Below are 27,642 nucleotides of genomic sequence, written 5' to 3'. Positions count from 1 at the left end.
TCCTTTGCCTCCTTACTTCATTTTACCTGTGCTGCTTGGCTATCTAAAACACTGGTCTCTAAACGTTTTTTATTATGTACCTCTATTAGCAAAAAGTCTTTGAGCAAGCCTTTCTAACTTACTATTTCTGATTTGTGTGCAAAAATTACTCAATTGACATGTTTGGTACATTATAAAACATATACAAAAAGTCAAATGGTATGAAATTAACAATATTTAAAAATGATTTTTGGTAATGGTTCAACAAGCTTCATGATTTTTTATAATTGCAGGTTTAAATTGCAGATTAAACTTGTGATTATAAAGCTATTTGAAGGTCTGCTTCTAAATTCAGTTTCCTTCAATACTAATTTTTAATGGCAGTCACTGCTGAAATGATAGCTCAGAAAGAAACATGAATCCCAACTGAAGAAATACATCATTGGAATGATAATATTCACTTTTCATTTCCATCAATCAGGCCAGGCGTGATGGCTCATGCCTGTAACTCGTCACTTTGTAAGGCCAAGGTGGGAGGATTGCTTTAAGCCCAGGAATTTAAGACCAACGTGGTCAACACAGTGAGACCTCATCTCTACAAAAAATAAAACAATTAGCTGGGCACGGTGGCACACACCTATAGTCCCAACTACTTGGGAGGCTGAGGTGAGAGGATTGCTTGTGCTTGGGAGGTCAAGGGTGCACTAAACTATGATTGTGCCACTGCACTCCAGCCTGGGAAACAGTGAGACCATGTCTCAAAAAAAAAAAAAAAAAAAAAAAAAGAGAAAAAAATTTCAGTTCCATCCATCGGTTATGCAAAGGTTTTTTTTTTAAATTAGTAATTTTTTCCATCTATCATAATGTCAATCAGTTGTTCTTACAGTTTTCTAAAACATTAGACAGTGTAACATTCCTGTATTTTAATAAAGTGTTCCTAGCCAATTGAAATACTTTATTTCTAAGATTTTTAAAAAGATTAGAAATGTACTTCCAGATTTTATATATATGTAGATTTTAGACTTTTAAAAGGTGAGCTGTGTTTCATTTTTAGCAACAAACTCACACCAAGATGGAAATATTTCCTCCTATCCATTTTCAAAATGACCTCTCCATAGTATAAGTTTCTTTTGCTCATTGTTAAATTTCACATATATTTGAAAGGGACAAATTAAGTGTGTGTGTGTTTTCTTTTTGTTGTTTGTTTGTTTGTGTTTTGTAGAGATGGGGTTTCACCAAATTGCCCAGACTGGTCTTGAACTCTTGAGCTCAGGCAATCCTCCCATCTTGGCCTTCCAAAGTGCTGGGATTACAGGCATGAGCCACCATACCTGGCCTGATCTTTCTCTCACTGTCTCTCTCTCTCTTTCTTTCTTTCTTTCTTTCTCTCTTTCTCTCTTTCTCTCTTTTTTCTTTTTTTTTTTTTGAGATGGAGTCTTGCTCTGTCACCCAGGCTGGACTACAGTGGCATGTTCTCAGCTCACTGCAACCTCTGCCTCCCGGGTTCAAGTGATTCTCCTGCCTCAGCCTCCCAAGTAGCTGGAATTATAGGTGTGTGCCACCACACCAGGCTAATTTTTGTATTTTTAGTAGAGACAGGGTTTCACCATCTTGGCCAGGCTGGTCTTGAACTCCTGACTTTGTGATCCACTTGTCTTGGCCACCCAAAGTGCTGGGATTACAGGCGTGAGCTACCGTGCCCAGCTCATTTATTTCTTAGTATCAGCTAATAAGTGGCTAATTACTCACTTGTTATCCCTGAAAAGATTAGTAAATTTGGAAGAAGTCTTTTCACAAAAGAAAAGCAGTTAATTCATCTTAAAATTTCTTTTAAGAATTTTATATAAGAATTACAGTAAATCTATATTTTAGTACAAAAATTATATTCACTTTCCATCTCATTAAAAAGGATTACATATCTTTAGGAAAGTAAAAGATACTCTTTGTTTTTAATTTATTTTAATTTTAAATTCACCTATGATTTATTGTTTGACCTTGATTCTGCCATTTAATCTCTCTAATATAACTTTTAAATTAAGATAATAACGTCTATTTGTGCTTATTTCCTAAGGATAGTCCAAGGATTCATAAATATTTTATGTAAGCAAAAATGAGTTATTTCAATGGTAGTATAATCTAGGCCATTGGTATATGAAAGAATAGTTAGGAATTTGTGTACTTTCACAGAGAAGCAGCAGGGACATAGCTAGTAGAATATGTAAGGAAGTGGTATCTTTTTCTTGTGAAAAAGACTTGCCTTTTTAACTCTTTCTCAGGAAAGGTTGTCCCTTTTCCTGATACGTAAATTCAGGTGTCAAATACATTAATCAACATTGCTTTAGGTCATTAACAACCTTCTCGTCTGAATCAAGAAGCAGGAAGTTTGGGTTTTTATTGGAAAGGCTACTACTTTTCTTTTTTTTTTTTTTTTTTTGAGGCGGAGTCTCGCTCTGTCGCCCAGGCTGGAATGCAGTGGCACCATCTCGGCTCACTGCAAGCTCTGCCTCCCGGGTTCACGCCATTCTCCTGCCTCAGCCTCCCGAGTAGCTGGGACTATAGGCACCCGCCACCACGCCTGGCTAATTTTTTGTATTTTTAGTAGAGACGGGGTTTCACTATGTTAGGCAGGATGGTCCTGATCTCCTGACCTCGTGATCCACCTGCCTTGGTCTCCCAAAGCGCTGAGATTACAGGCGTGAGCCACTGTGCCCGGCCTAGGCTACTACATTTTATTTTTATTCATTCATTCAAGAAACATTTACTAAGAACTTACTCCCTGATAAGTACTGTGTGTGGTATGCAGGGATAAGTTGATGGCTCATGTCTTACAGACAGGTTAATTGAGGAGATGGATGTGCAAATGACTATAACAGAGATATGTACAAAGTACTGTAGAAACATGGGAAAGGGAGCAAATTAGAGCCAGTGGAAACTGGTAAGTCTTCTCAGAGTAGATCATGTTTAAGCCTAGAGAAATACTCCAGAACTAACCAAACAGAGAAAGGGAGTAGGATATTTGACAAGTATGGTGTGTCTGAGTTTTGCATGCAGGTTTTCTGCATTTTATTTCTGGGACCCAGCCTCAGCAAATACTGTAATGCAGAGGTTCTCAAACTTTCTCTATTCACAGCGTCCTTTGGGTTTCAATATTTTCACACTCCTAAGCCAAAAGAAATACCTCACAGTTAAGTTTATTAAGTAGGTAGGTTCAAACTGCTTACTAAATATTTAATGTCCTAACAATTTATTAACCATTTGGAAAAGTACTACACATACACTGAAAGAAAAAACCTTTTATTTTATTCTCATTTAATCAATATCACTTACCAACGTAAGGCATGTAACTCGCTGGCATGGTACAGCTTCTCTGACCTTGGAATCAGATTGGACGTTACCACCTTCATTTCCTGTTCCATGTTAATTTTCACACAGTACTTGTTTTTGTTTTTTTTTTTTTTTATCACACAACCACCAATCAAACCAGTTTCAAAAAGATATGATGTTATCAAAATTAATATAGGGCATCTAAAGTTGAAAACTGTGAATTGTGTTAAGTTCATGCTGTGTCTGGTAGATGTTACATATTACTGTTACTTCCCTCAATTTAAAATCCTATGGCATCCTTGTGAGTTTGCTGTGGAGCCCTGTAATGCCCTGATGTGCAATTTGAGAATTGTGGGTTCTCACAGGTTATTATCTATGGCCAGGCTAAAGAAGAGATTAGTAGCTGTGCGTGTGGTTCACGCCTGTAATCCTAGCACTTTGGGAGGCTGAGATGGGCGGATTGCTTCATCCCAGCAGTTCAAGTTCGGCCTGGGCAACATGGTGAAAGCCCATCTCTACAAAAAACACAAAAATTAGCCAGGCATGGTGGCGCGTGTGCCTGTAGTCCCAGCTACTCAGGAGGTTAAGATGGGTGGATCACCTGAGCCTGGGGAGGTCAAGGTTGCAGTGAGCTATGGATTCTGCCTCTGCACTCCAGCCTGGGCAACAGAGTGACACCCCGTTTCAAAAAAATTAAATAAATATCAATAAAAAGAAGAGAGTAGCTTAATGTCGTATAGCGAGCAAAAGAAAATAGGGTCATGCTAGCTGATGATTTGATTTCATTAAGAATTATAATGTTGAAAGTTGGACACAGGCACGATCATTTCTATTTTAAAATTTGGTGTGGTTTTTACTGTTTGATTTATTTAAAGTGGGTCATTTGTATTATACTCATTTTTTAACAGATGGATGAGTTACATATATCTATGATCCAGTGGATGGTAAATTTGCTGATTTTAATGATACCCAACTTTACTGACCAAGACTGTCTCCTAAAGTTGGAGGAGGAAAGTGCTGAGAAACATGATATAGGAGTTGCACGATTGGAGCTAGATGCGATTGAACTGACAAGGAAGTTGTACCAATACTCCAGCTATTTGAGCAGGTGAAGGTATCTGGTTATTTTATTGTTGCCCTTTTGAAGAATTGAATGTCACATAAAACAGAGAAGAGACAGTGAAGTAGTGGCAATAGGAGTTATTTTAAAACCTTGAAAGAAATACTAGTTCAGTTTTTCAACTAGCTTTAACACTGTGAGCAGTTATAATATGAGATTTTGGTTTTTCTTTTGAAAACTGTTGGCATGGGCAGGATGAGAAGTGTGTGTATGTGGGAGTAAGAATTAGGAAAAAAGGACTCACTTTCTTGCATAAATAAGACACATCTTACACTTTTGCAAATACTGGTGAGGGAGTGGATTTAAGAAGAATATTATAGTTTCCTGTGTACTGTCATGTATTTTTTTAGACAGAGTTTTCTTCTGTCACTGAGGCTAGAATGCAGTGGCGTGATCTCAGCTCACTACAGCCTCCACCTCCCAGGCTCAAGAGATTCTTATGCCTCAGCCTCCTGAGTAGCTGGGATTTACAGGCATGCCCCACCATGCCTGGGTAATTTTTGTATTTTTAGTAGAGGTGGAGTTTTGCCATGTTGGCCAGGCTGGTCTCGAACTCCTGATCTCAAGTGATCTGCCCACCTTGGCCTCCCAAAGTCCTGGAATTACAGCCATGAGCCACCATGCCCAGCCCTGAATGTATACTTTTATGTGCTTCACTAAATGCCAACCAAAACTTCTTTTTACAAAATGGAAAAAAAAAATAACCCACAAACTCTTATATCTGAAAAGCTAGAAAGAAGATTTCCACTGAATAAAGAGGAAGTCTGGAAAATTGTAATCTATTAACTAAGATGCAAGCTTGACGCTATGATTACTTTAAATTCAGGAAGTAGCTTTTACATTCTAAGCAAATTTTCTCTTCATTTCAGTTCAGTTACTAAGGGTCAAAAATAAGAGGGATGGAAGGGAGAAGGAGGACAAGGGTAAGAAATTGAGGAGACAAATTATTCTCCTTGGTGAGTCAGTAGCTGAATTATTATGGTGAACTTCCACTTTGTCTGGATTTTTAAAATTTTAAACAGAAGAACCAACAATAAATAGGTTATGCTGAGTGTGTATGTGCTCTTTTTCTTTTTCTTTTTTTCCCTCTTTTTGCAGTTGTTGCAAAGGGATGGTAACAGCAATGGCTCTGAGTAAATCCACTAACTCACACAAAAATGCTACTGAAGACCTTTATGAGGTGGATAAGTTGAAGGTAATAACTCTGTCTTCCCCTTAGTTTTGTTTTTGTTTTGTTTGTTTTTATCAGATTTTTGAGGTTCAGTTGATGTACAACAAGCTCACATATTTAAAGAATACAGTCTTACAAGTTCTAAAATATGCATATACTCATAAAAACAATGAATAAAAACTAAAAATAGGAAACATATCAAACACACCCAGAGTTTCCTTGTACTCTTCTTCTATTTATCCTTCCAGCCTCATCTTGCCACCAATGTCTGATGTACTATCTAACACCAAAGTTTTTTTTATTTTCTAGAATTATAAAAATGGAATTATAAAGAATATACTTTTTTTCTCTGACTTATTTCACTAAGCATGATTACTTAGAGATTCACACATATTGTTGCTTTTATCAACCACTTATGCTTTTTAGTGCTGAGTAATATTTCATTATATGGATAGACACAATTTATTTATCTAGTCTCTGTTGATATGCATTTGAATTGTTTCCAGTTTTAAATTATTACTAGATAACTTCAGTGCATATTCATATATAAGTCTTTGAATGGACGTATACTTTCACTTCTCTTGGGTTGATATCTAGGAATGGAATGGCTGAGTCACATGGAATGTGTGTGTTTAACTTTTAAAGAAACGGTCAAACTGCCTTCCAAAGTGGCTAATGGGTATAAAAGTGCAGTTAGTTAGAAGGAATAAGCTCTAGTATTCAATAGTACATTAGGGAAATTATAGTTAACAGTAATTCAGCGTATATTTCAAAATAGCTAGAAAAGAAGAATTGGCTATCTCCAACACAAAGAAAAGATAAATGTTTGAGGTGATGGATACCCCCGTTACCCTGCTTTGATCTTTACACATTGTACACATGCATCAAGATATCACATGTACTCCAAAATAAATACAAATATGATATATGAATTTCTTAAAAGGTGGTTAAACCATTTTTACACTCTTGCCAGCAGTATCTGAGAGTTCCAGTTGCTTTACATACTCACTGACACTTGATATAGTCAGTCTTTTTTTCATTTTTTTTGAGATGGAGTCTCGCTCTGTTGCCCAGGCTGGAGTGCAGTGGCATGATCTTGACTCACTGCAACCTCTGCTTCCTGGGTTTAAGCAATTCTGCTGCCTAAGCCTCCTGAATAGCTGGGACCACAGGCGTGCGCCACTATGCCTTGTATTTTTAGTAGAGATGGGGTTTCACCATGTTGACCAGGCTGGTCTCAAACTCCTGACCTCAAGTGATCCGCCCTCCTTGGCCTCCCAAAGTGCGGGGATTACAGGTGTGAGCCACTGCGCCTGGCTGATACAGTCAGTCTTTTAAAATTATACATTTAATATGTGAGTAGTGGGATGTTATTGTGGTTTTAATTTGCATTTTCTTAATGACCAATGATGTTGAACTTCTTTTCATGTGTGTATTTGTAATCCATGTGTTTTCTGTGGTGTAATGTCTGTTCAAATCTTTGACCCATTTAGTATTGATTTGTTTGTTTCCTTATTATTGAGTTTAGACAGCTGTTTTTTTCTCGATACCAAGTCTTTTATCAGATACATGATTTTAAAATATCTTCTCTCAGTCTGTGATTTGTCTTTTTTTTTTTTTCCTAAGATAGTATTTTACTATGTTGCCCAGGCTGGACTTGAACTCCTGAGCTCAAGTGATCTTCCCACCTCAGTCTCCAGAGTAGCCAGGATTACAGACATGAACCTCATGCCTAGTTATAGTGTCTTTCAAAGAGGGAAGTTCTTAATTTTGATGAAGTTCAATCTCTGATTTTTTTTCTTTTATAGACCTTGCTTTTGGTATTCTATCTAAAGAAATTTTTGCATAACAACATCATAAAGATTTTCTCCTATGTTTTCTTCTAGAAGTTTTAAGAGTTTTAGGCATTATATTCAAGCCTATGACTCATTTTGAGTTAACTTTTTAAAAATATGATGCTGGGGATGGATTCAAGTTCATTTTGTGGCATTTGGATATCCAATTGTTTTAGCACCATTTGCTGAAAAGACTGTCCTTTCTCTATTGAGATGCCTTTGTATCTTGATTGAAAACCTTTTAACCATATATGTCTTGGTATTATTCTGGACATTCTGTTGTGTTCTGTTGATCCACTTGTCAACATTGTCACCGTCTCCAAACTGCCTTCATTACTATTGTTTTGTAATAAGTTTTAAAATCAGGTAATATAAATCCTCCAAATTTGTTTTTTTTCAAGATCAAGCTATTCTAGGTCCTTTACTTTCCATATGAATTTTATAATTAGCCTATCAATTTCCTCAAGAAACCCTGCTGGGATTTTAATTGATATTATATCTATTGATCAGTTTGTGGAGAATTGATATCTTAACAATATGGAGTCTTTAAATCTGTGAACATGGTCTATCTCTTCATTTATTTGTCTTTATTTCTTTAAGCAAAGTTTTATAGTTTTCAGTGTATAGATCTTACATATCATTTGTGAGATTTATCCCTAAGTATTTCATATTTTGGTGCTACTATAAATGGTATCATTTTATAATTACAATTTCTGATTATTCATTGCTAATATATAGAATTACAATGGGGTTTTAGTACATTAATCTCATATCCTGTGACCTTGCTGAATTCACTTATTCCTTCTAAGAAGTTTTTTTTTTATTTTGTTTTTTCAGATTTTTTGGGATTTTTAATGTACAGTCATGCAGTCATGTTTTCTGCAGATGGGGACAGTTTTATTTCTTACTTTCCAATCTATATATATTTTTTCTTTTTCTTGCCTTATTGCACTAATAAGACTCTATAATACTAGGTTGAAAAAGTGATGAGAGCAGATATCCTTGTCTTGGTCCATCTTAGGGAAAAAGTGTTAATTGGTCATCTTTAAGTATAATGCTAGCTATAGGTTTTTTTATAGATACCTTTTATTAGAGTGAGGAAATTCTTCTTTATTTCATGTTTGCTGAAAATTCTCTTTTTTTTTTTTTAGTCAGCAATGGATGTTGGATGTTATCAAATCCTTTCGCTGCATCTATTGAGATGCTCATGAGTTGTCTTTTTTAGTGCGTTAATATGGTGAATTACATTTATTGATTTTTAAATTGAATGTTAAACCAGTATTGTATTCCTGGAGTAAACTGCACTTGATCATGATGTATTGTCCTTCTTATATGTTGCAAATTCAATTGATTGATTGTTTAGAATTTTTGCACTGATGTTCATAAGGGATATTTATTAAATAGCTTTGTTTTGTAATATCTTTATTTGGTTTTGATATCAGGGTAATGCTGGCCTTTTAAAATGAGTTAAGAAGTGTTTCTTACTCTTCTGTTTTACAAATAATATGTGTAGAATTGTTTATTTCTTTTTTTTTTTTTTTTTTTTGAGACCTAGTCTCGCTCTGTCACCCAGGCTGGAGTGCAGTGACGCGATCTCGGCTCACTGCAAGCTTCGCCTCCCAGGTTCACGCCATTCTCCTGCCTCAGCCTCTCCGAGTAGCTGGGACTATAGGCGCCCGCCAGCATGCTCGGCTAATTTTTTTTGTATTTTTTAGTAGAGACGGGGTTTCACCGTGGTCTCGATCTCCTGACCTCGTGATCCGCCCGCCTCGGCCTCCCAAAGTGCTGGGATTACAAGCGTGAGCCACCGCGCCCGGCCAGAATTGTTTATTTCTTCTATAAATGTTTAGTAGAATTTACCAGTGAAGCATCTGGGCATTGTGGGAAAGTTTTTAACTAACAAATATAGAGCTATCTAATTTCTTTAACAAGTTTAAATACATTTATCACATATAGAGCTATTATTTCCTTTTCTTGAGTGAGCTTTGGACTTGTAAGGAATTTGTGATTTCATCTAAGTTGTCTAATTTATTGTCATGCTTTTTTTTTTTTTTTTTTTTTTTTTTTTTTTTTTTTTTTTTGTTTGCTTTTAATTTTTGTTTTCTCTATTGTCTAATTTTTATTTTTGTCATGCAATTGCTCACCTATTCCCTTATTTACCTGCCTTATTATTCTTTTAATAATTGTAGGATGCCCACTATCGCATTCTGTTATGGAAATTTTGAATCCTCTCTCTTTTTGTCTTCATGAATCTACACAAAGATTGTCCAATTTTCTTGATCTCAACCAGATTTTGCTTTCATTGATTTTTCTCCACAATTTTTCTGTTTTCTATGTCCTTAATTTCCAGTCTAGTCTTTATTGTTTATATTTTCTTACTTATTCTGGGTTTAATTTGCTCTTCATTTTCTAGTTTCTTAAAGTGTAGCTGAGATTATTGATTTGAGACCTTTTTACCTCCTCCCCCACACCCCCTGTAGGTATTTAGTACTACAAACTTTCTGTTTTAGCTGCATCTCACAGATTTTGATATGTTGTATTTTCATTTTAATTCCATTTAAAATACATTTTAATATCCATTTTGCATTCTTCCTTCATACATGGGTTATTTAGAAGTATATTTAGTTCCCAAATATTTGAGTATTTTCCAGAGCTCTTCTGCTATTGATTTGTAATATGATTTCATTGTAGTCAGAGAACATATTTTGTACCACTTACATCGTTTCCAATGTATTGAGACTTGTTTGAGAACCTAGAACATGATCTGTCTTGGTAACTGTTCCATGTACAATTTAGAAGAATATTCTGTTATTGATGGAGTTCAAATCAAATTGGTTGATACTCTTATTTAAGTGTCCTATATCCTTGTTGATTTTCTGTCTACTTGATCCATCAATTATTCGGAGAGGAGTATTGAAACCTTGACTATAATTATGTTTTGTCTATTTTCTTGGAGTTCTATCAGTTTTTGCTTCATGTATTTTGAAGCTATGTTATTAGGTGCAAATACATTTAGAGTGAACTGACTCTATGAAATTACTCTCTTAACACTGCATCTCAATAGACCCAGAAAAAACTTTCAATAAAATCCAATATCCTTTCATGATAAAAACCCTCAACAGACTACACATTGAAGGAATATACCTCAAAATAATAAGAGCCATCTATGACAAACCCATAGCCAACATCGTACTGAATGGGCAAAAGCTTGAACCATTCCCCTTGAGAACTGGAACAAGACAAGGATGCCCAATCTTACTATTCCTATTCAACATAGCTCTGGAAATCCTAGCCAGAGCAGTTAGGCAAGAGAAAGAAACAAAAGGCCTCCAAATAGGAAAAGAAGAAGTCAAACTATCTCTCTTTGCTGATGATAGGATTCTATACCTAGAAAATCTTAAAAGACTCTGCCAAAAGGCTCCTAGAATTGATAAACAACTTTAGTAAAGTTTAGGATACTAAGTCAATATACAGAAATCAATAGCATTTCTATACACCAATAATGTCGAGGCTGAGAGTGAAATCGAGAAGACAATTCCACTTACAACAGCCACAAGAAAATCAAATACCTAGGAATACATCTAGCCAAGCAGGTGAAAGTCCTCTACAAGGAGAACTACAAAACACTACTGAAAGAAATCAGAGATGACACAAATTAATGGAAAAACATTTCATGCTCATGGATAAGAAGAATCAATATCATAAAAATGGCCATACTGCCCAAAGCAGTTTATAAATTCGGTTCTATTCCTATCAAACTATCAATGTCATTCTTCACAGAATTTGAAAAAAATATTAAAAATTCATATGGAACTGAAAGAGAGCCCAAATAGCCAAAGCAGTCCTGAGCAAAAGGAACAAAGCTGGAGGCATCACACTACCTTACTTCAAACTGTATAATAAAGTAATCAAAACAGCATGGTACTGGTACAAAAACAGACATGTAGACTAATGGAACATAATAGAAAACTTAGAAATATAGCCTCACACCTACCAACCATCTGATCTTCAACAAGGCTGACAAAAACTAGCAAGGGGGAAAAGACTCCCTATTCATTAAATGGTGCTGGGATAACTGGATTAAAGATTTAAATGTAAGACATCAAACTGTAAAAATCCTGAAAGAGAAGACTAGAAAATATTCTTCTTGACATTGACCTTGGCAAATAATTTTTGGCTAAATCTCCAAAAGCAGTAGCAACAAAAACAGAAATAGACAAGTGGGTCCTAATTAAAGAACATCTGCACAGGAAGGAAACTGTCATTGGAAAAACAGAAAACTCCAAAATGAGGGAAGATATTTGCTAACTATGTGTCTGACAAAGGCCTAATATCTAGAATCTATAGGGAACTCAAACAAATCAACAAGCAAAAACCAAATAACCCACTTAAAAATGGGCAAAGGATATGAACAGATATTTCTCAAAAGAAGATACACAGTGGCCAACAAACATATGAAAAAATTCTCAGCATCACTGATCATCAAAGAAATACAAATCAAAACCACAATGAGATACCATCTTACACCAGTCAGAATAGCTATTATAAAAAGTCAGAAAAACAACAGATGCTAGTGAGGCTGTGGAGAAAAAGGAACACTGTTATTTACTGCTGTTAGGAATGTAAATTAGTCTAGCCGTCGTGGAAAGCAGTCTGGAGATTTCTCAAAGAACTTAAAACAGAGCTACGGTTCAACACAGCAATCCCATTACTGTGTACATACCAAAAGAAAATAAATCATTCTACCGAAAAGACATATGCACTCACATGTTCACTGCTGTGCTATTCACAAGAGCAAACAATAATAGACCAAAACTGGAAACAACCTAAATATCCATCAATTGCTGACTAGATAACCAAAATGCAGTGTATTTATATAATAGAACATTATTTGGCAGTAAAAAAAGAAGCACTGATACATGCAACAACATGGAAGAACCTTGAAAACATGCTGAGTGAAAGAAGTCAGTAACATATTGTGATGTTTCAAAAGACCACATATTATTTTATTCACATAAAATATTTCAAAAGACCTCATATTATTTTATTCACATAAAATGCCCAGAATAGGCAAATCTATAGAGACAGGGAGATTAGTGGCTGCCTGGAGCTTGTAAAGGAGGGGCAGGAATGGGAAATGAACAACTGCTAACAGGTACAGGCTTTCTTGGGGCCTGATGAAAATATTCTAGGATTAGATTGCAGCGATGGTTGCACAACTTTGTGAATAACTAAAAACCATTGAATTATACACTTTAAATGGGTGTATCATATGTTTTTGAAAACCTGACTAAAAGGAGGTGATGAAGAGAGCCCAAAATTGGTCTGCTAAAAGAGTAAAATTGGGAAGCTTTTGGCAAGATTAATTAAGACAAAAAGATGCAAAAAATTATATCAGGAATGAGTAACTCAGATGATTCAGATATTAGAAAGATAGTAGGAAGAGATTATGAAGGAAATTATCACAAACATTTGAAAATTTAGATGAAATGGACAAATAAATATAACGCAGAAGACTTGAGAATAAATTAAAAGCCCAAGTAGTCCTATAACCATTAAAGGAATTAGTCAAAAATCTTCCCCCAAAAGATGCTCTTAAGTATAGACAGCTTCAACAGCAAGCCCTATCAAACATTTAAGAAATAAACAATTCTATTCTTATACAGACTCTTTCAGGGTCTAAAGAAGAGGGAATACTTTTTATACAAAAACCCAAAAGGGATTGTTCAAGAAAGGGAAATTATAGACCAGTCTCACGTGGAATACAAAAGTCCTAAACAAAATACAGGCAAATCAAATCCAGCAGTAAATGAGAGGGGTAACACACATTATGAACATGTTAATTTTGTTCTAGGAATGCAAGTTCATAATATAACATCTGTAATGTATCTATAGGTACACTGGATACAACCCAATTGATAAAAAATTAATGGCATGTATATAAAAAATATATATATATAGCCATTAATTGCAGGGTACATTATGTGTGTGTGTATATATATATAATGCCTGCCAGCATTAAGTAGTTCTAAAATGAAACACGAAAAAGGTAATATTTATAATAATTTCAAAATATAAAGTACTTAGGAATAAATCTAACAAAAGTTGATCAGTTTCTTTCTGGAGTATATTTCAAACTTTATTTGAGAAACACTAAAAGACCTAAATGGAAGATACACCATGTTCATGAACTGAAAGACTCTATATTGTAAAGATGTCAATTCTCCTCAGAATGCTATGTAGCGGTCCTGTCCAGTACACTAGCCACTAGCCACATATTGCTATTCACATTTAAATTAATTTTAATTTTTATTTTTTAAGACAGAATCTGGCTCTGTTGCCCAGGCCGGAGTGCAGTGGCACGATGTCAGCTCTCTTGAACTCTGCCTCTCAGGTTCAAGAGATTCTAGTGCCTCAGCCTCCTGAGTAGCTGGGATTACAGGCGCAGGCCACCATACCTGGCTAATTTTTGTATTTTTAGTAGAGACAGAGTTTTGCCATGTTGGCCAGGCTGGTCTTGAACTCCTGGTCTCAAGTGATCCACCTGTCTCAGCCTCCCAAAATACTGGGATTACAGGTGTGAGCCACCATGCCCGGCTGAATTAATTTAAATTGTAAAATTCATCTCTCCAGTCACATTAGCCATATTTTAAGTGCTTAATAGTACATGTTGCTACCAGGGATCATATTGGACCACACATATATAGAACATTTCTATCATTGTGGAAAGTTCCATTAAACAACACTAATCTAGGGGCCACAATTAAGTTTCCAACAGTTTTTTTTTTTCAACTTGACAAACTGTCTCTAAAAGCTGTTTTGGATATTCAAAGAACCAAGAACAGCTAACACACTCTTGAAAATAAGGTGAGAGGACTCATCCTCCCATATTTTAAACTTCTTGTAAAGCTAAACTGAAACAGCATGATGTTAGTTCAAAGGTGGACAACTACGTCAATGGAATCAAAAAACAGAACCAAAAATTTATGGCCTTTTGTATAAGCATGGCATATAGAATTAATGAGGAAATGATGAACTTTCCAATTAAAAATACTAGGGGGCTGGGCGCGGTGGCTCACGCCTGTAATCCCAGCACTTTGGGAGGCTGAGGCGGGCAGATCATGAGGTCAGGAGATCGAGACCATCCTGACTAATACAGTGAAACCCCATCTCTACTAAAAATACAAAAAATTAGCCAGGTGTGGTGGTGCACGCCTGTAGTTCCAGCTACTGGAGAGGCTGAGGCAGGAGAATCTCTTGAACCCGGGAGGCAGAGGTTGCAGTGAGCCGATCACGCCACTGCATTCCAGCCTGGGCGACAGAGCGAGACTGTGTCTTAAAATAAAACAAAACAAAACAAAACAACAACAACAACAACAAAACTCAAAAACTAGGAATATTGGCTATCTATATAGGAGAGATGAAATTAGACTTTTACTTCACACAAAAATCAATTCCAAATGGACTAGAAACCTACATGTGAAAGTCAAAATTATAAAGCTTTTAGAAGACAATATCTAAGATCTTGGGGGTAGGAAAATATTTTTTTAAGTAAGAGATAAGCACTAACTCAAAGGGAAAAGGTTCATAATTTTGATTACCTTAAATTTAAGAATTATTTTTATCAAGAAAATACCATTAAAACAAAAACAATCCACAAAATGGGAGAATGTATTTGCAATACTTATAACTGACAAAGGACCAGTATCCAGAATAGAAAATGACCTTCTAGGAATCAATGTTATAAAAATACACAATCCAATAGAAAAATGGGCAAAAAGCTTGAATGTATACCTCACAAAAGAGAAAATCCCAACGGTTGACATACTTATGAAAAGCTGCTCAATTTCATAAGTGATCAGGGAAATACAAACTAATATCACTACTTACATAACAAGTTGGCAAAAATTACAAAGTCTAGGCCGAGTGCGGTGGCTCATGCCTGTAATCCCAGCACTTTGGGAGGCCGAGGTAGGCAGATCACTTGAGGTCAGGAGTTCAAGATCAGCCTGGCCAGCATGGTGAACCCCTGTCTCTGCTAAAAACACTAAATTAGCCTGGCATGGTGGCACGCACCTGCAATCCCAGCTACTGGGGAGGCTGAGGCAGGAGAATCACTTGAACTCGGGAGGCAAAGGTTGTGGTGAGCCGAGATTGCACCATTGCACTTCAGCCTGGGCAACAGAGCAAAACTCTGTCTAAAAAAAAAAAAAAAAAGAAAGAAATTGCAAAGTCTGGCAATACAAGTGTTAACAAGAATGGGGGAGCAACAGGTACTTCCTATGCTGCTGGTAAGAATATAAATTTGTACATCCACTTTGGAAATCAATTGACATTATCTGTTAAAGTTGCAACACACTTTGCAACAAACAATTCTATTCATCTGTCAGTATACTAGATAAACTCTTACATGAGTGCTCTAGACTAAGAGACACATATAAGAACATTTTGGCCGGGCGCAGTGGCTCACGCCTGTAATCCCAGCACTTTGGGAGGCTGAGGTGGGTGGATCACCTGAGGTTGGGCGTTCAAGACCAGCCTGACCAACATGGAGAGACCCCCGTCTCTACTGAAAATACAAAATTAGCCGGGTGTGGTGGTGCCTGTAATCCCAGCTACTCGGGAGGCTGAGGCAGGAGAATCACTTGAACCCGGGAGGCAGAGGTTGCGTTGAGCTGAGATCGTGCCATTGCATTCTAGCCTGGGCAACAAGAGCAAAACTCCATCTAAAAAAAAAAAAAAAAAGAGGATATTCCAACATTATTTCTAGAAGTATCCTCAAACTGGAAACAACTCAAATGTCCATAAATAGTCGAATAAATATTATGAATATTATGGTATATGAGGACTGGCATGTAGGGAGCAATTCTCTCTTTAAACTGCATATGTGTATTTTATGTCTCTCTGTATATGTGACAGATCTCACAGTTTTTAAACGTTTTATAACTGTTATAAAACTGTTTAAAAACCTTTATGTTATAAAAAATTTTATGTACGACATCTTGCTAATACATTTTAAATCTCTAGGAGATGGAGACTTCTCTAGGAAAATAGTATCATTAATCCTTGAAGGAGAAAATTGGCCAATTTTCAGTGAAAAATTGGATGCACTAATTTTTAGAAATGCTAAAAATTTTGCCTGGATTCCTCAGACAGGTTTTTTCAGACTTTCTTTTTTTTTAATTTTTATTTTTTATTTTATTTTATTATTATTATACTTTAAGTTTTAGGGTGCTTGTGCACAATGTGCAGGTTTGTTACATATGTATACATGCGCCATGTTGGTGCGCTGCACCCATTAACTCATCATTTAGCATTAGGTATATTTCCTAATGCTGTCCCTCCCCACTCCCCCACCCCACAACAGTCCCCGGTGTATGATGTTCCCCTTCTGTGTCCATGTGTTTTCATTGTTTGATTCCCACCTATGAGTGAGAACACGCGGTGTTTGGTTTTTTGTCCTTGCGATAGCTTGCTGAGAGTGATGCAGACTTTCAAGGAGCAGGGTAATCCCCATGCTATATAAACAGTGTAAGAGCATAGATAATGACTGAAAGTTTTCCCATTTTATTTCACATAGCTACTATTGTCCTTTAAAAAGTCCAGATGAGTATAGAGAAAATAAATCTTATGTATTAATATATAGGTGCTAAATTCAAATTTAAAATAGCAAATTTCATGTGGTAGAAAATTACAAGACCAAAACACCATGAACAGTTAGGGTATATGTCAGGGAAGCAATAATATTTTACTATTTGAAAATGTGCTACTATAGGTATATATCACTTCTCATCTAAGAGTTGAATGAAATGTCTGAGTTCTCATTTTGGTTCTGGGAAGGCTTCAGAAGGGTTCTTCACAACAGGCTGTTATACCTCTGAACCAAGCAGTCTCTTGGAGCCAACACTATACATCTAGAAATGTGTTCAAGCCTTCTCAGGCCTGCTGCGAATAGCCCCTTCTTCTGTCCACCCCAGGATGTGGTGGGGATCCTGATTTTGGCAGGCTGGACCTGCCACAGATGGTGGTGGAGACCCACTGGCCAGCTCTATGACACACTTAGTCCTCATTTACCTAAAAGGGGGTAGAGCTCTGTGTGGTGAGACCAGGTTTTCAGATAAAGGCAATCTGGAATGAGGATTTCAAGATGTCTTGAGGTGTATCTCCCTATAAAAGTTAAGGCTATAGCCATATGGAGGACACTATCATGAGGAGCCCTTCCTGAGGGAACTTCAGGGTTCAGGGACTTATAAAATTATCCAGATGAGGAGATTTTGTGGAAGCCTTGTGCTATGGCTGTTCATTGCCCTGTGCCACCCCAGCCCCTGACTGGATGCCCATAACCTGACCATCTCTTTGAGGACCTACACTTTCCACTAGTGCTACTTTGGTCCTCCGTTAAGCTCTTTCTAACCTACTAACCATTCTCTAGTGATTTCAGATAAATAAACTGGGGGAGTCTTATCAGAGGAGGCTGAGAATCTGGGGGTAAGGCTGTAACTGAGCCTATGCAAAGGCCTTCTTCTGCTAAGAAAATGCATATGCCTCTTCTCTAAGCTTGAGGCCTCTCAAGGGTATATCAAGCGAGTTTATGGTAGGGGGCTCAGCAGACCATACTGAGGTACTCTTTAAAAAAATGGTTAGTTCCATCTTCATGAAGGTTATTTTTATTTCAAATTCATCACCATCCTGGACTGCTACCATCTTCTCCTGATCTAGACAAACCTCTATGGTACATGAATCTTTATGACATCAGACTTTGGGATTTCTATGGCCTCATCCACATCCCACAAGGTGAAAAGAAGATGGTTTTCCAGAGAAGTCTTGTCTAATGTGGCCCTGTGGTAATGCTGTGTGGCTTGTGCCACATTCTAGCATTTGACCTACTAGACTGATATTTGGATGACATTAGTGAGTTTCCCACAAGCTAATGTTTCTTGGGCACCTTTCCAGCCAAGGAGATTTGCATGATGCTGGACAGGGTTCAGAACTGAGGATCTCGGCCAGGTGCGGTGGTTCATGCCTGTAATCCCAGCATTTTGGGAGGCTGAGGCGAGCAGATCACCTGAGGTCGGGAGTTTGAGACCAGCCTGGCCAACATGGTGAAACTGCATCTCTACTAAAAATACAAAAATTAGCCAGGTGTGGTAGTGGGTGCCTCCCAGCTACTCAGGAGGTTGAGGCAGGAGAATGCCTGGAACCCGGGAGGTAGAGGTTGTGCCGACCGAGATTGCTCCACTGCATTCCAGCCTGGGCAACAGAGTGAAACTCCATCTCAAAAAAAAAAAAAAAAAGAAAGAAAGAAAAACAGAAAAAAATTGAAGATCTCCTAGGTAAACATCTTTTGGAATTTGATCACTCCTACTGATATATATTCTTACTCCACTTTCCATAACAGTCTAGGTAAATTACTTCTTCAGAAACAGATAGGGATTATCTAGTTCCCCAAGAGTACTAAGGCAGTCCAGTGGCTAATTATCCTATTTACCGTCCACCTGATCCTGGCATAGCTTGATCCAATCTGACCTCATACAGCGGGAGGCCATTTTTTAGGAGGACTCAGTTCTGAGAATCTTTGCCCCTGTGCCTATTTCAGAAAGAAACTGATGTCATTGTATAGCAACCACTCCATTTGGAGATGAGAATTGCTTGTTATAAGGCTTCATGTGAGACTTGGAGGCACTATATCAGAGTCCTGGCATCCAGTAAGAGTATACAAGAACTACTGCAGCCTAGAACAGCTACTGAAAGCCTGGAAACTTAGCCAGGCCAGATAAGCTAGATGGATTTTTTTTTTTTCAAGTGCTTTAGGTTGACCATCTCTACTGTTCCAAGAACCTAGAATTAAGAGTCACTGATACACTGAAGAATAGTCATAATCTGAGCAAATGGCAGATTACTGGGAAGGGCCTCTGAGATATCCTTCAGCAGGCCAAGACTGACAAAAAAGACACACATTGACCAGCACCTGACAGTGCTGAGAACATGAGAGGGAAATATACCAAATAAATACCTATCGTAATGGAAATGAGGACCTCTAGCTGGCGCTTTTCAAACTTGACTTCCAGCTACAATTAACTTCCTCTATGCCAGCTGGGCACAGTAGCTCACACCTGTAATCCCCGACTTTGGGAGGCTGAGGCAAGTGGATCACTTGAGGTCAGCAGTTCGAGACCAGCCTGGCCAACATAATGAAACCCTGTTTCTACTGAAAATACAAAAATTAGCTGGGCATGGTGGCATGCCTGTAGTCTCAGCTATTCAGGAGGTTAAGGTGGGAGGATCATTTGAGCCTAGGAGGTGGAGGTTGCGGTGAGCTGAGATTGCACCACTGCACTCTAGCCTGGATGACACAGTAAGACTCTGTGTCAAAAAACAAAACAAAACTTCCTCTATGCCATTTGGTCTCATCTCTGCCCTGTGTAGTCTGTCAAGACCCTGCCATCCACCTTGGACCGCAGTAGGCTTTCTTTATGTCACCAAAGATAGCACTGCCAGTTCCAGGATTTGGTCCTCCAAAAGGACTATGACTGAAGACGGTGGTAGTAGGAATCTTACTCTCATGATGTTTTAGCAGGTAAACTCAAGGAAGCCCCAGCTTTCCTCCCTTATAGGGGGATCTGGGGATCATGGATTCTTAATATCTCCATTTATAGCCATTGTCTTACTGCTGGTACCCTATAAAAGACTCTCCTGTGGCCTTCTGTTTCTCCTGCTGCAATAGGCTTAACAGTTAGGACTATTGCTTGCTTCTTAAATACTTCTTCACTCCAAACATGAATTTTGGTCCTTTTACTTCACACCAGAAGTCTTTATTAGAATCAATTAAGAATATTCATGGAAAGAGATTCATGGGTATTAATTAGCAACCAAGCTATCCTGGTCGATAGCTGATAAAAAGGTAATATTGAAGGTTTTGAAGGAAAAGTTGCTGAACTCTATAGATTATTGTAAAACTTTTATAGTAAAACTGTAAAAGACTCCTAATGATTTTTTTCCTCATCAGAAGTCTTATGACAGTATCTCCAATGTCTCAGACATTTATAAGAAAATGACCAGGATCTGTTTCATAGCGTGCAAATTCAACTACAGACTAGTTTTAAAATTTTTTTGTTCTAGGTACAATAAAAAAAGGTTAACAAGTATATTAGTCAAACTTTATATCTGGAATTATACTTAGGGGCAGTGGTGTGATAGAAACTCACACTGGCTCACAACAACCAATTATATACAAGCCTTCTCAACTCCACATTCCATGATAGCATACTGAATTGATGCATATCATTGAAATTGCCTGGTGAGAGTATTTATACCATGGAAATCAGAAATTGCTACAAATCAGGGCTTCCCCCAACTCCCTCAGAAATGGTTGTTAAACATTTACCAGGTCACCACTGCATATGGATCACTTAGAGTAAACAAACAGCTTCATTAAATAAAAAAAAGATAAGGACTATTAGGCATTTACTCAAGAACTCTCAACTAATTAGGTGAAGTTAGGACTAAAACCCAACACTGTCATCTGCCTTGTCCACTCTACTTCCTGATATGCAATAAGATACCATCCTAACCCTTTGAATCCAGAATTTAACCATCAGTGACATTAACAAAGCTGTAGTAAACTTACTTTACCACTATAGGCTTCGGTTTCTTTATCTACAACATATGGATTTAGATTTGATTTCTAAAATGTTTTGGCTCTGATGTTTCATAATAATTACACAATTTAAAAGAAATCTGGGCCAGGTACAGTGGCTCACGCCTGTAATCCCAGCATTTTGGGAGGCTGAATTGCTTAAGCCCAGGAGTACAAGCCCAGCCTGGGCAACAAAAAATAAAAAAATTAGCCAGGTATGGTGGTGTACACCTGTGGTCCAAGCTACTTGGGAGGCTGAGGTGGGAGGATCACTTGAGCTTGGTGGGTCAAGGCTGCAGTGAGCTGTGATGATGCCACTGCACTCTAGCCTGGGCAACAGAGCAAGACCCTGTCTCAAAAAAAAAAAAGGCTAATAATGAAAGAAATATAAGGTATATTACTGCTCATTGTGGTTGATTTCAGGAGCCTACAGTGGGTCATTTCACCACATGCTGCCGGTTTTTGGCTAGAGTGACCAGATCTCTGTTCCCGGAGAGGATAACGTTTCCTAGTTCTCAGGGTTTTTATTAACTAATAAGGAATAATGTACCTTTTAAACGTTGAAACCAGCTCTTAGCTGTTAGGAGATCTTGGCAAATACAGTTTAACTATTTACCTTAGGTAATTAAAACCTGCTATAGACCTTTCCCATATCTCAATAGATAAAAGGTGAGCACCTTTTCCAAAAGTGTTTCAAATCTTGATTCATTCACTTTATTAGCAGTAGAGGGATTTTTTTTTTTTTAGTGGTTAAGCACAGACCACATAGATTAGAATCCAAGCATCATACTTAACTATTTTTGTGACCTTGAGCAAGACATTTAACTACTCAATCTCTCAGTTTCCTCATCTTAAAAAATGAGGATAATAATAGTTAATGTCTCATATTGAGGATCAAATGAGTTAATATATACATAATGCTTAGAACAGAGTCTGTCATATAATTAAGTACAAGGTAGGTGTTTGCTACTTCTGTTGTTATTATGCAATCACAGTTGACCTGGTCAGTTGCATAAAATTTATTAGGAGGCCATTTAGACATTAGTAAATAAAACAATCTTTTTGTATCTGTTTTTACGGCACTTCACTACTCCCTGTCCCATTACAACCCAGATCCCAAACCCTGTCAATAAGAGATAATATGATTTAGGTCTATGTTAATAGCCAGTCACCTCTGCACAAATCTTTGAACTGAACTGATATAAAGTTAATTGAATATAGTTATGTTTAGAGGAATTGTATTTATCAGTTCCTCAGTAGCAGTGAGTGAATAAATGAGCTGGTTTTTTCTGCTGGTAATCTTTTATCTCTTCTCAGAAAGAATGTTATGAATGGATCAACACATGCTCTTGCCTCCTTTCTAATATCAAAGGCAGAAAAGTTACATTATTGGCAGATGAAGAAATAGAGCGGCTACTTGAAGAGGTATTTGCCACATGTTAGCATTGGTCATTATTCAGATTATTCCTGTATTTCAGTAGAGAAGGTTCACAGCTTTTTCCAATCAGTGTTCTGAATCCTTGTTCATTTATCCTAACATATGAGAATTTTGGTTCTGATCAAGATCTTTGACAGCTCTTCTTCCCTCTAAGGAAGAGAATCATCAACTCAGCATTTTGCCCCATGTTTTTAGTAGGTCATTTTATAACGGAAAGAATGGCTTTCAGATAGAAGCTCCCTGCCACTTCCTAAGGCGTATCCGCAGGTTCATCTGCTTCTATGCTCACCCTTTTCCCTCCCCTCCAGTCTCAGTCTTTCCATCCAAGGTTATTTCTTCCTTCAAGCACTTAATCCCATGTCCAATGTCTTCTCTCTTTTGCCTCTTTAATGTCTTCTCTAATTGTCCCATTTTATCAATCTAAAAGCAATCTAAAACATGGTCATTTCTCCCATCCTAAAAAGTATGTCCCTTGACTCGTCTCTCTGCTACTTCTTTCTCTCTTTCCATTCCATCATAATCAATTTGTTTAAAACTCTAAAACTACTATAGGGTCACCAATGATTCTTTATTGCCATATCCAAGTATCTTCAATTCTATATTTAACCTGGCTTCTGTGTAGCATTTGGCCCTCTTAACCATTCACTCCTTTTGCAATCTCTCCTCACAAGACAAAAGTGTCCTGGTTTTTCTCCTACTTCTTTATTTCTTTTCACCCTTGTTTTAGACTTTTACCCTTGTCTGCCTCTTAAATGTTGATATTCTGTCCTTGGCTTGCTTTCACTTCTCATTTGTACACGCTACCTATTACTGTGTTTCCTGTGGTTTTAATTACCATCTGCTTACTGAGAATCTCAAATCAGTGAATATCATGTGCTATCACAAACTCAACTCTTGTTTGTATTTCAGCCTCTTTGAAGGTGTTCTCCTCCAGTAAATTCTGAAGAAGCTCCCATTGTTATCAGAGTCATACTATACAGGTATGATCTGATGGCCTATATGTCAGTGTCTTGGGTCTGAGAAAGAAGGGGAAGGTTCTATCTACACATTTATGAAACTTTTTTTTTTACATTTAAACACTAAAGAAACATCGTCTTTCTAAATTATTCACCTTTAACAAATGTTCATTTTACTGTGCTGTCTAGATCTTGGCAAGAATTATTGTGAAATAACCACCGAATGATTTTATCAACATTATAAATTGTAAATTATAGTATACTTTAAGAAACTTAATGAAATACCACAGACATGATCTTGGTGTATCAGATCTAGGAAAAAATCAAGGAACTATACAGAATCAGAGACTTGAGAGCAGAAGGGAATTTAAAGGCAATTGAATTTAACCTTGCATGAATCTGATGACAAATCTTTTAATTTTTCCATAGGTTACTGGGGTACAGGTGGTGTTTGGTTACATGAGTAAGTTCTTTAGTGGTGATTTCTGAGATTTTGGTGCACCCATCACTTAAGTAGTATACACTGCACCCTATTTGTAGTCTTTTGTCCCTTGCCCCCCTCCCACCCTTCCCCCCAAATCCCCAAAGTCCATTGTATCATTCTTATGCCTTTGCATCCTCATAGCTTAGCTCCCACATATCAGTGAGAACATATGGTGTTTCGTTTTCCATTCTTGAGCTACTTCACTTACAATAAGAGTCTCCTATAGTCCCAGCTACTCAGGAGTCTGAGGCAGGAGAATCGCTTGAACCCAGGAGGCGGAGGCTGCAGTGAACCGAGATCACGCCACTGCACTCCAGCCTGGGCGACAGAGTGAGACTCTGTCCCCCCGCACACACACAGAAAAGATTCTCCAGTCTCATCCAGGTCACTGCAAATGCTGTTAATTCATTCCTTTTCATGGCTGAGTAGCATTCCATCATATATATACATATATAATATGATATATATATACACTACCACATATATATGGTATAATATATACATAGTATATGGTGTGTGTGTGTGTGTGTATATATATATATACGTATATATATATATACACACCACAGTTTTTTATCCACTTGTTGATTGATGGGCATTTGGGTTGGTTTCATGATTTTGCAATTGTGAATTGTGCTGCTATAAACATGCTTGTGCAAGCATCTTTTTCCTATAATGACTTCTTTTTTTCTGGGTAGATACCCAGTAATGAGATTGCTGGATAAAATGGTAGTTCTATTTTTAGTTCTTTAAGGAATCTCCACACTGTTTTCCATAGTGGCTCTACTAGTTTACATTCCCTCCAGCAGTGTAGAAGTGTTCCTTGTTCACCGCATTCATGGCAACATCTACCGTTTTTTGATTTTTTGATTATGGCCATTCTTGCAGGAGTAAGGTGGTATTGCATTGTGGTTTTGATTTGCATTTCCCTGATCATTAGTGAGGTTGAGCATTTTATCACATATTTGTTGGCCATTTGTATATCTTCTTTTGATAATTGTCTATTCATGTCCTTAGCCCACTTTTTGATGTGATTGTTTGTTTCATTTCTTGCTGATTTATTGGAGTTTGTTTTAGATTCTGGATATTAGTCCTTTGTCAGCTGTATACATTGTGAAGATTTTCTCCCACTGTGTGGGTTGTCTGTTTACTCTGCCGACTGTTCCTTTTGCCGTGCAAAAGCTCTTTAGTTTAACTAAGCCCCAGCTATTTATCTTTGTTTTATTGCATTTGCTTTTGGGTTCTTGGTCATGAAATCTTTGCCTAAGCCAATGTCTGGAAGGGTTTTTCCAATGTTATGTCTAGAATTTTTATAGTTTCAGGTCTTAGATTTGAGTCCTTAATCCATCTTGAGTTGATTTTTGTATAAGGTGAGAGATGAGGATCCAGTTTCATTCTCCTACATGTGGCTAGCCAATTATCCCAGCACCACTTGTTTAAAAGGGTGTCCTTTCCCCACCTTATGTTTCTGTTTGCTTTGTTGAAGATCAGTTGGCTATAAGTATTTGGATTTATTTCTGGGTTCTCTACTCTGTTCCATTGGTCTATATGCCTGTTTTTATACCAGTACCATGCTGTTTTGGTGACTATGGCCTTATAGTATAGTTTGAAATCAGGTAGTGCGATGCTTTCAGATTTGTTCTTTATGCTTAGTCTTGCTTTGGCTATGAGGGCTTTATTTTGGTTTCATATGAATTTTAGAATTTTTTTTTCTAATTCTGTAAAGAGTGATAGTGGTGTTTTGATGGGGGTTGCATTGAATTTGTAGATTGCTTTTAGCAGTATGGCTATTTTCACAATATTGATTATACTCATCCATGAGCATGGGACGTGTTTCCATTTGTTTGTGTTTCTATGATTTCTTTCAGCAGTGTTGGTAATTTTCCTTATAGAGGTCTTTTGCCTCCTTGGTTAGGTATATCCCTAAGTATTTTATTATTTTTGCAGCTATTGTAAAGGGGTTGAGTTCTTGATTTGACTCTCCACTTGGTAGCTGTTGGTGTAGAGAAGAGCTACTGATTTGTGTACATTAGTCTTGTATCCGGAAACTTTGCTGAATTCGTTTATCATATCTAGGAGCTTTCTGGAAAGTCTTTAGGGTTTTCAAGGTAAATAATCATATTGTCAGGAAACAATGACAGTTTGACTTCCTCTTTACCAATTTGGGTGTCCTTTATTTCGTTCTCTTGTCTGATTGCTCTGGCTGGGACTTCCAGTTCTATGATGAAGAGGAGTGATGAGAGTGGGTAGGTATCCTTGTCTCATTCCAGTTCTCAGAGAAAATGCTTTCAACTCTCCCCATCCAATATTATGTTTGCTGTGGATTTGTCATAGATGGCTTTTAATACATTGAGTTACATCCATTGTATGCTGATTTTGCTGAGAGTTTTAATCCTAAAGGGATGCTGGATTTTGTCGAATGCTTTTTCTGCATCTATTGAGATGATCATGTGATTTTTGTTTTCAATTCTGTTTATGTGGTGTATCACGTTTATTGACTTGCATATGTTAAACCATCCCTGCATCCCTGCTATGTAACCCACGTGATCATGGTGGATTATCTTTTTGATATGTTGTTGGATTCAGTTAGCGAGTATTTTGTTAAGGATTTTAGTGTCTGTGTTTATCAGGGATGTCGGTCTGTGGTTTTCTTTTTTGGATATGTCCTTTCCTGGTTTTGGTATTAGGGTGATTCTGGCTTCATAGAATGAATTAGGGAGGGTTCCCTTTTTTCTCTATCTTGTGGAATAGTGTCAAAAGGATTGGTATCAATTCTTTGAATGTCTGGTAGAATTCTGCTGTGAATCCTTCTGGTTCTGGACTTTTTTTTTGTTGGTAATTTTTTAATTACCATTTAAATCTTGGTGCTTGTTATTGGTCTGTTCAGGGTATCTAATTCTTTCTGAGTTAAGCTAGGAGTGTTGTGTTTTTCCAGGAATTTATCCATCTCTTCTAGGTTTTCTAGTTTATGTGCATAAAGATGTTCATAGTAGCCTTGAATGATCTTTTGTATTTCAGTGGTGTCAGTTGTAATATGTCCCATTTTGTGTCTTAATTAGGTTATTTGGATTTTTTCTGTTCTTTTTTTGGTTAATCTTGCTAATAGTCTATCAAATTTATTTATCTTTTCCAAGAACCAGCTTTTTGTTTCATTTATCTTTTCTATTTTTTTTTGTTTATTTCTATTTCATTTAATTCTGCTCTGATCTTGGTTATTTCCTTTCTTCTGCTGGGTTTGGGTTTGGTTTGTTCTTGTTTCTCTAGTACCTTGAGGTCTGACCTTAGAATGTCAGTTTGTATTCTTTCCATCTTTTTGATATAGGCATTTAATGCTATGAATTCTCCTCTTAGCACAGCCTGTGCTGTATCCCAGAGGTTTTGATAGGTAGTGTCATTATTGTTGTTCAGTTCGAAAAATTTTTAATTTCCATCTGAGTTCCATTTTTGACCAAATGATCATTCAGGAGCAGGTTATTTAATGTCCATGTATTTGCATGGTTTTGAAGGTTCCTTTTGGAGTTGGTTTCCAATTTTATTCCACTCTGAGAGAGTGCTTGATATAATTTCAATTTTCTTAAATGTATTGAGGCTCATCTGGTGGCCTATCACATGGTCTATCTTGGAGAAGGTTCTGTGCACTGTTGAATAGAATGTATGTTCTGTGGTTGTTGGATTAAATGTTTTGTATATATCTGCTAA

The 27,642-nt window shown here is 37.1% G+C and overlaps 1 protein-coding gene across 1 annotated transcript in view; it reads left to right on the top strand.

The window, feature by feature from the left end:
* AXDND1 (axonemal dynein light chain domain containing 1) overlaps positions 1-27,642 on the top strand; it is a 192,567-nt gene that overhangs the window by 124,714 nt on the left and 40,211 nt on the right. The window contains exons 19-21 of the mRNA XM_003258953.2: positions 4,212-4,411; positions 5,522-5,618; positions 22,383-22,490. Of these exons, the coding sequence (XP_003259001.2) occupies positions 4,212-4,411; positions 5,522-5,618; positions 22,383-22,490 (405 nt within the window). The remainder of the gene's footprint in view (positions 1-4,211; positions 4,412-5,521; positions 5,619-22,382; positions 22,491-27,642) is intronic.

This window comes from Nomascus leucogenys, chromosome 12, assembly GCF_006542625.1.
Source record: "Nomascus leucogenys isolate Asia chromosome 12, Asia_NLE_v1, whole genome shotgun sequence".
Taxonomy (NCBI): domain Eukaryota; kingdom Metazoa; phylum Chordata; class Mammalia; order Primates; family Hylobatidae; genus Nomascus; species Nomascus leucogenys.
The sequence above is the reverse complement of the archived record's forward strand: the minus strand, read 5'-3'. Positions and strand labels throughout refer to the sequence as shown.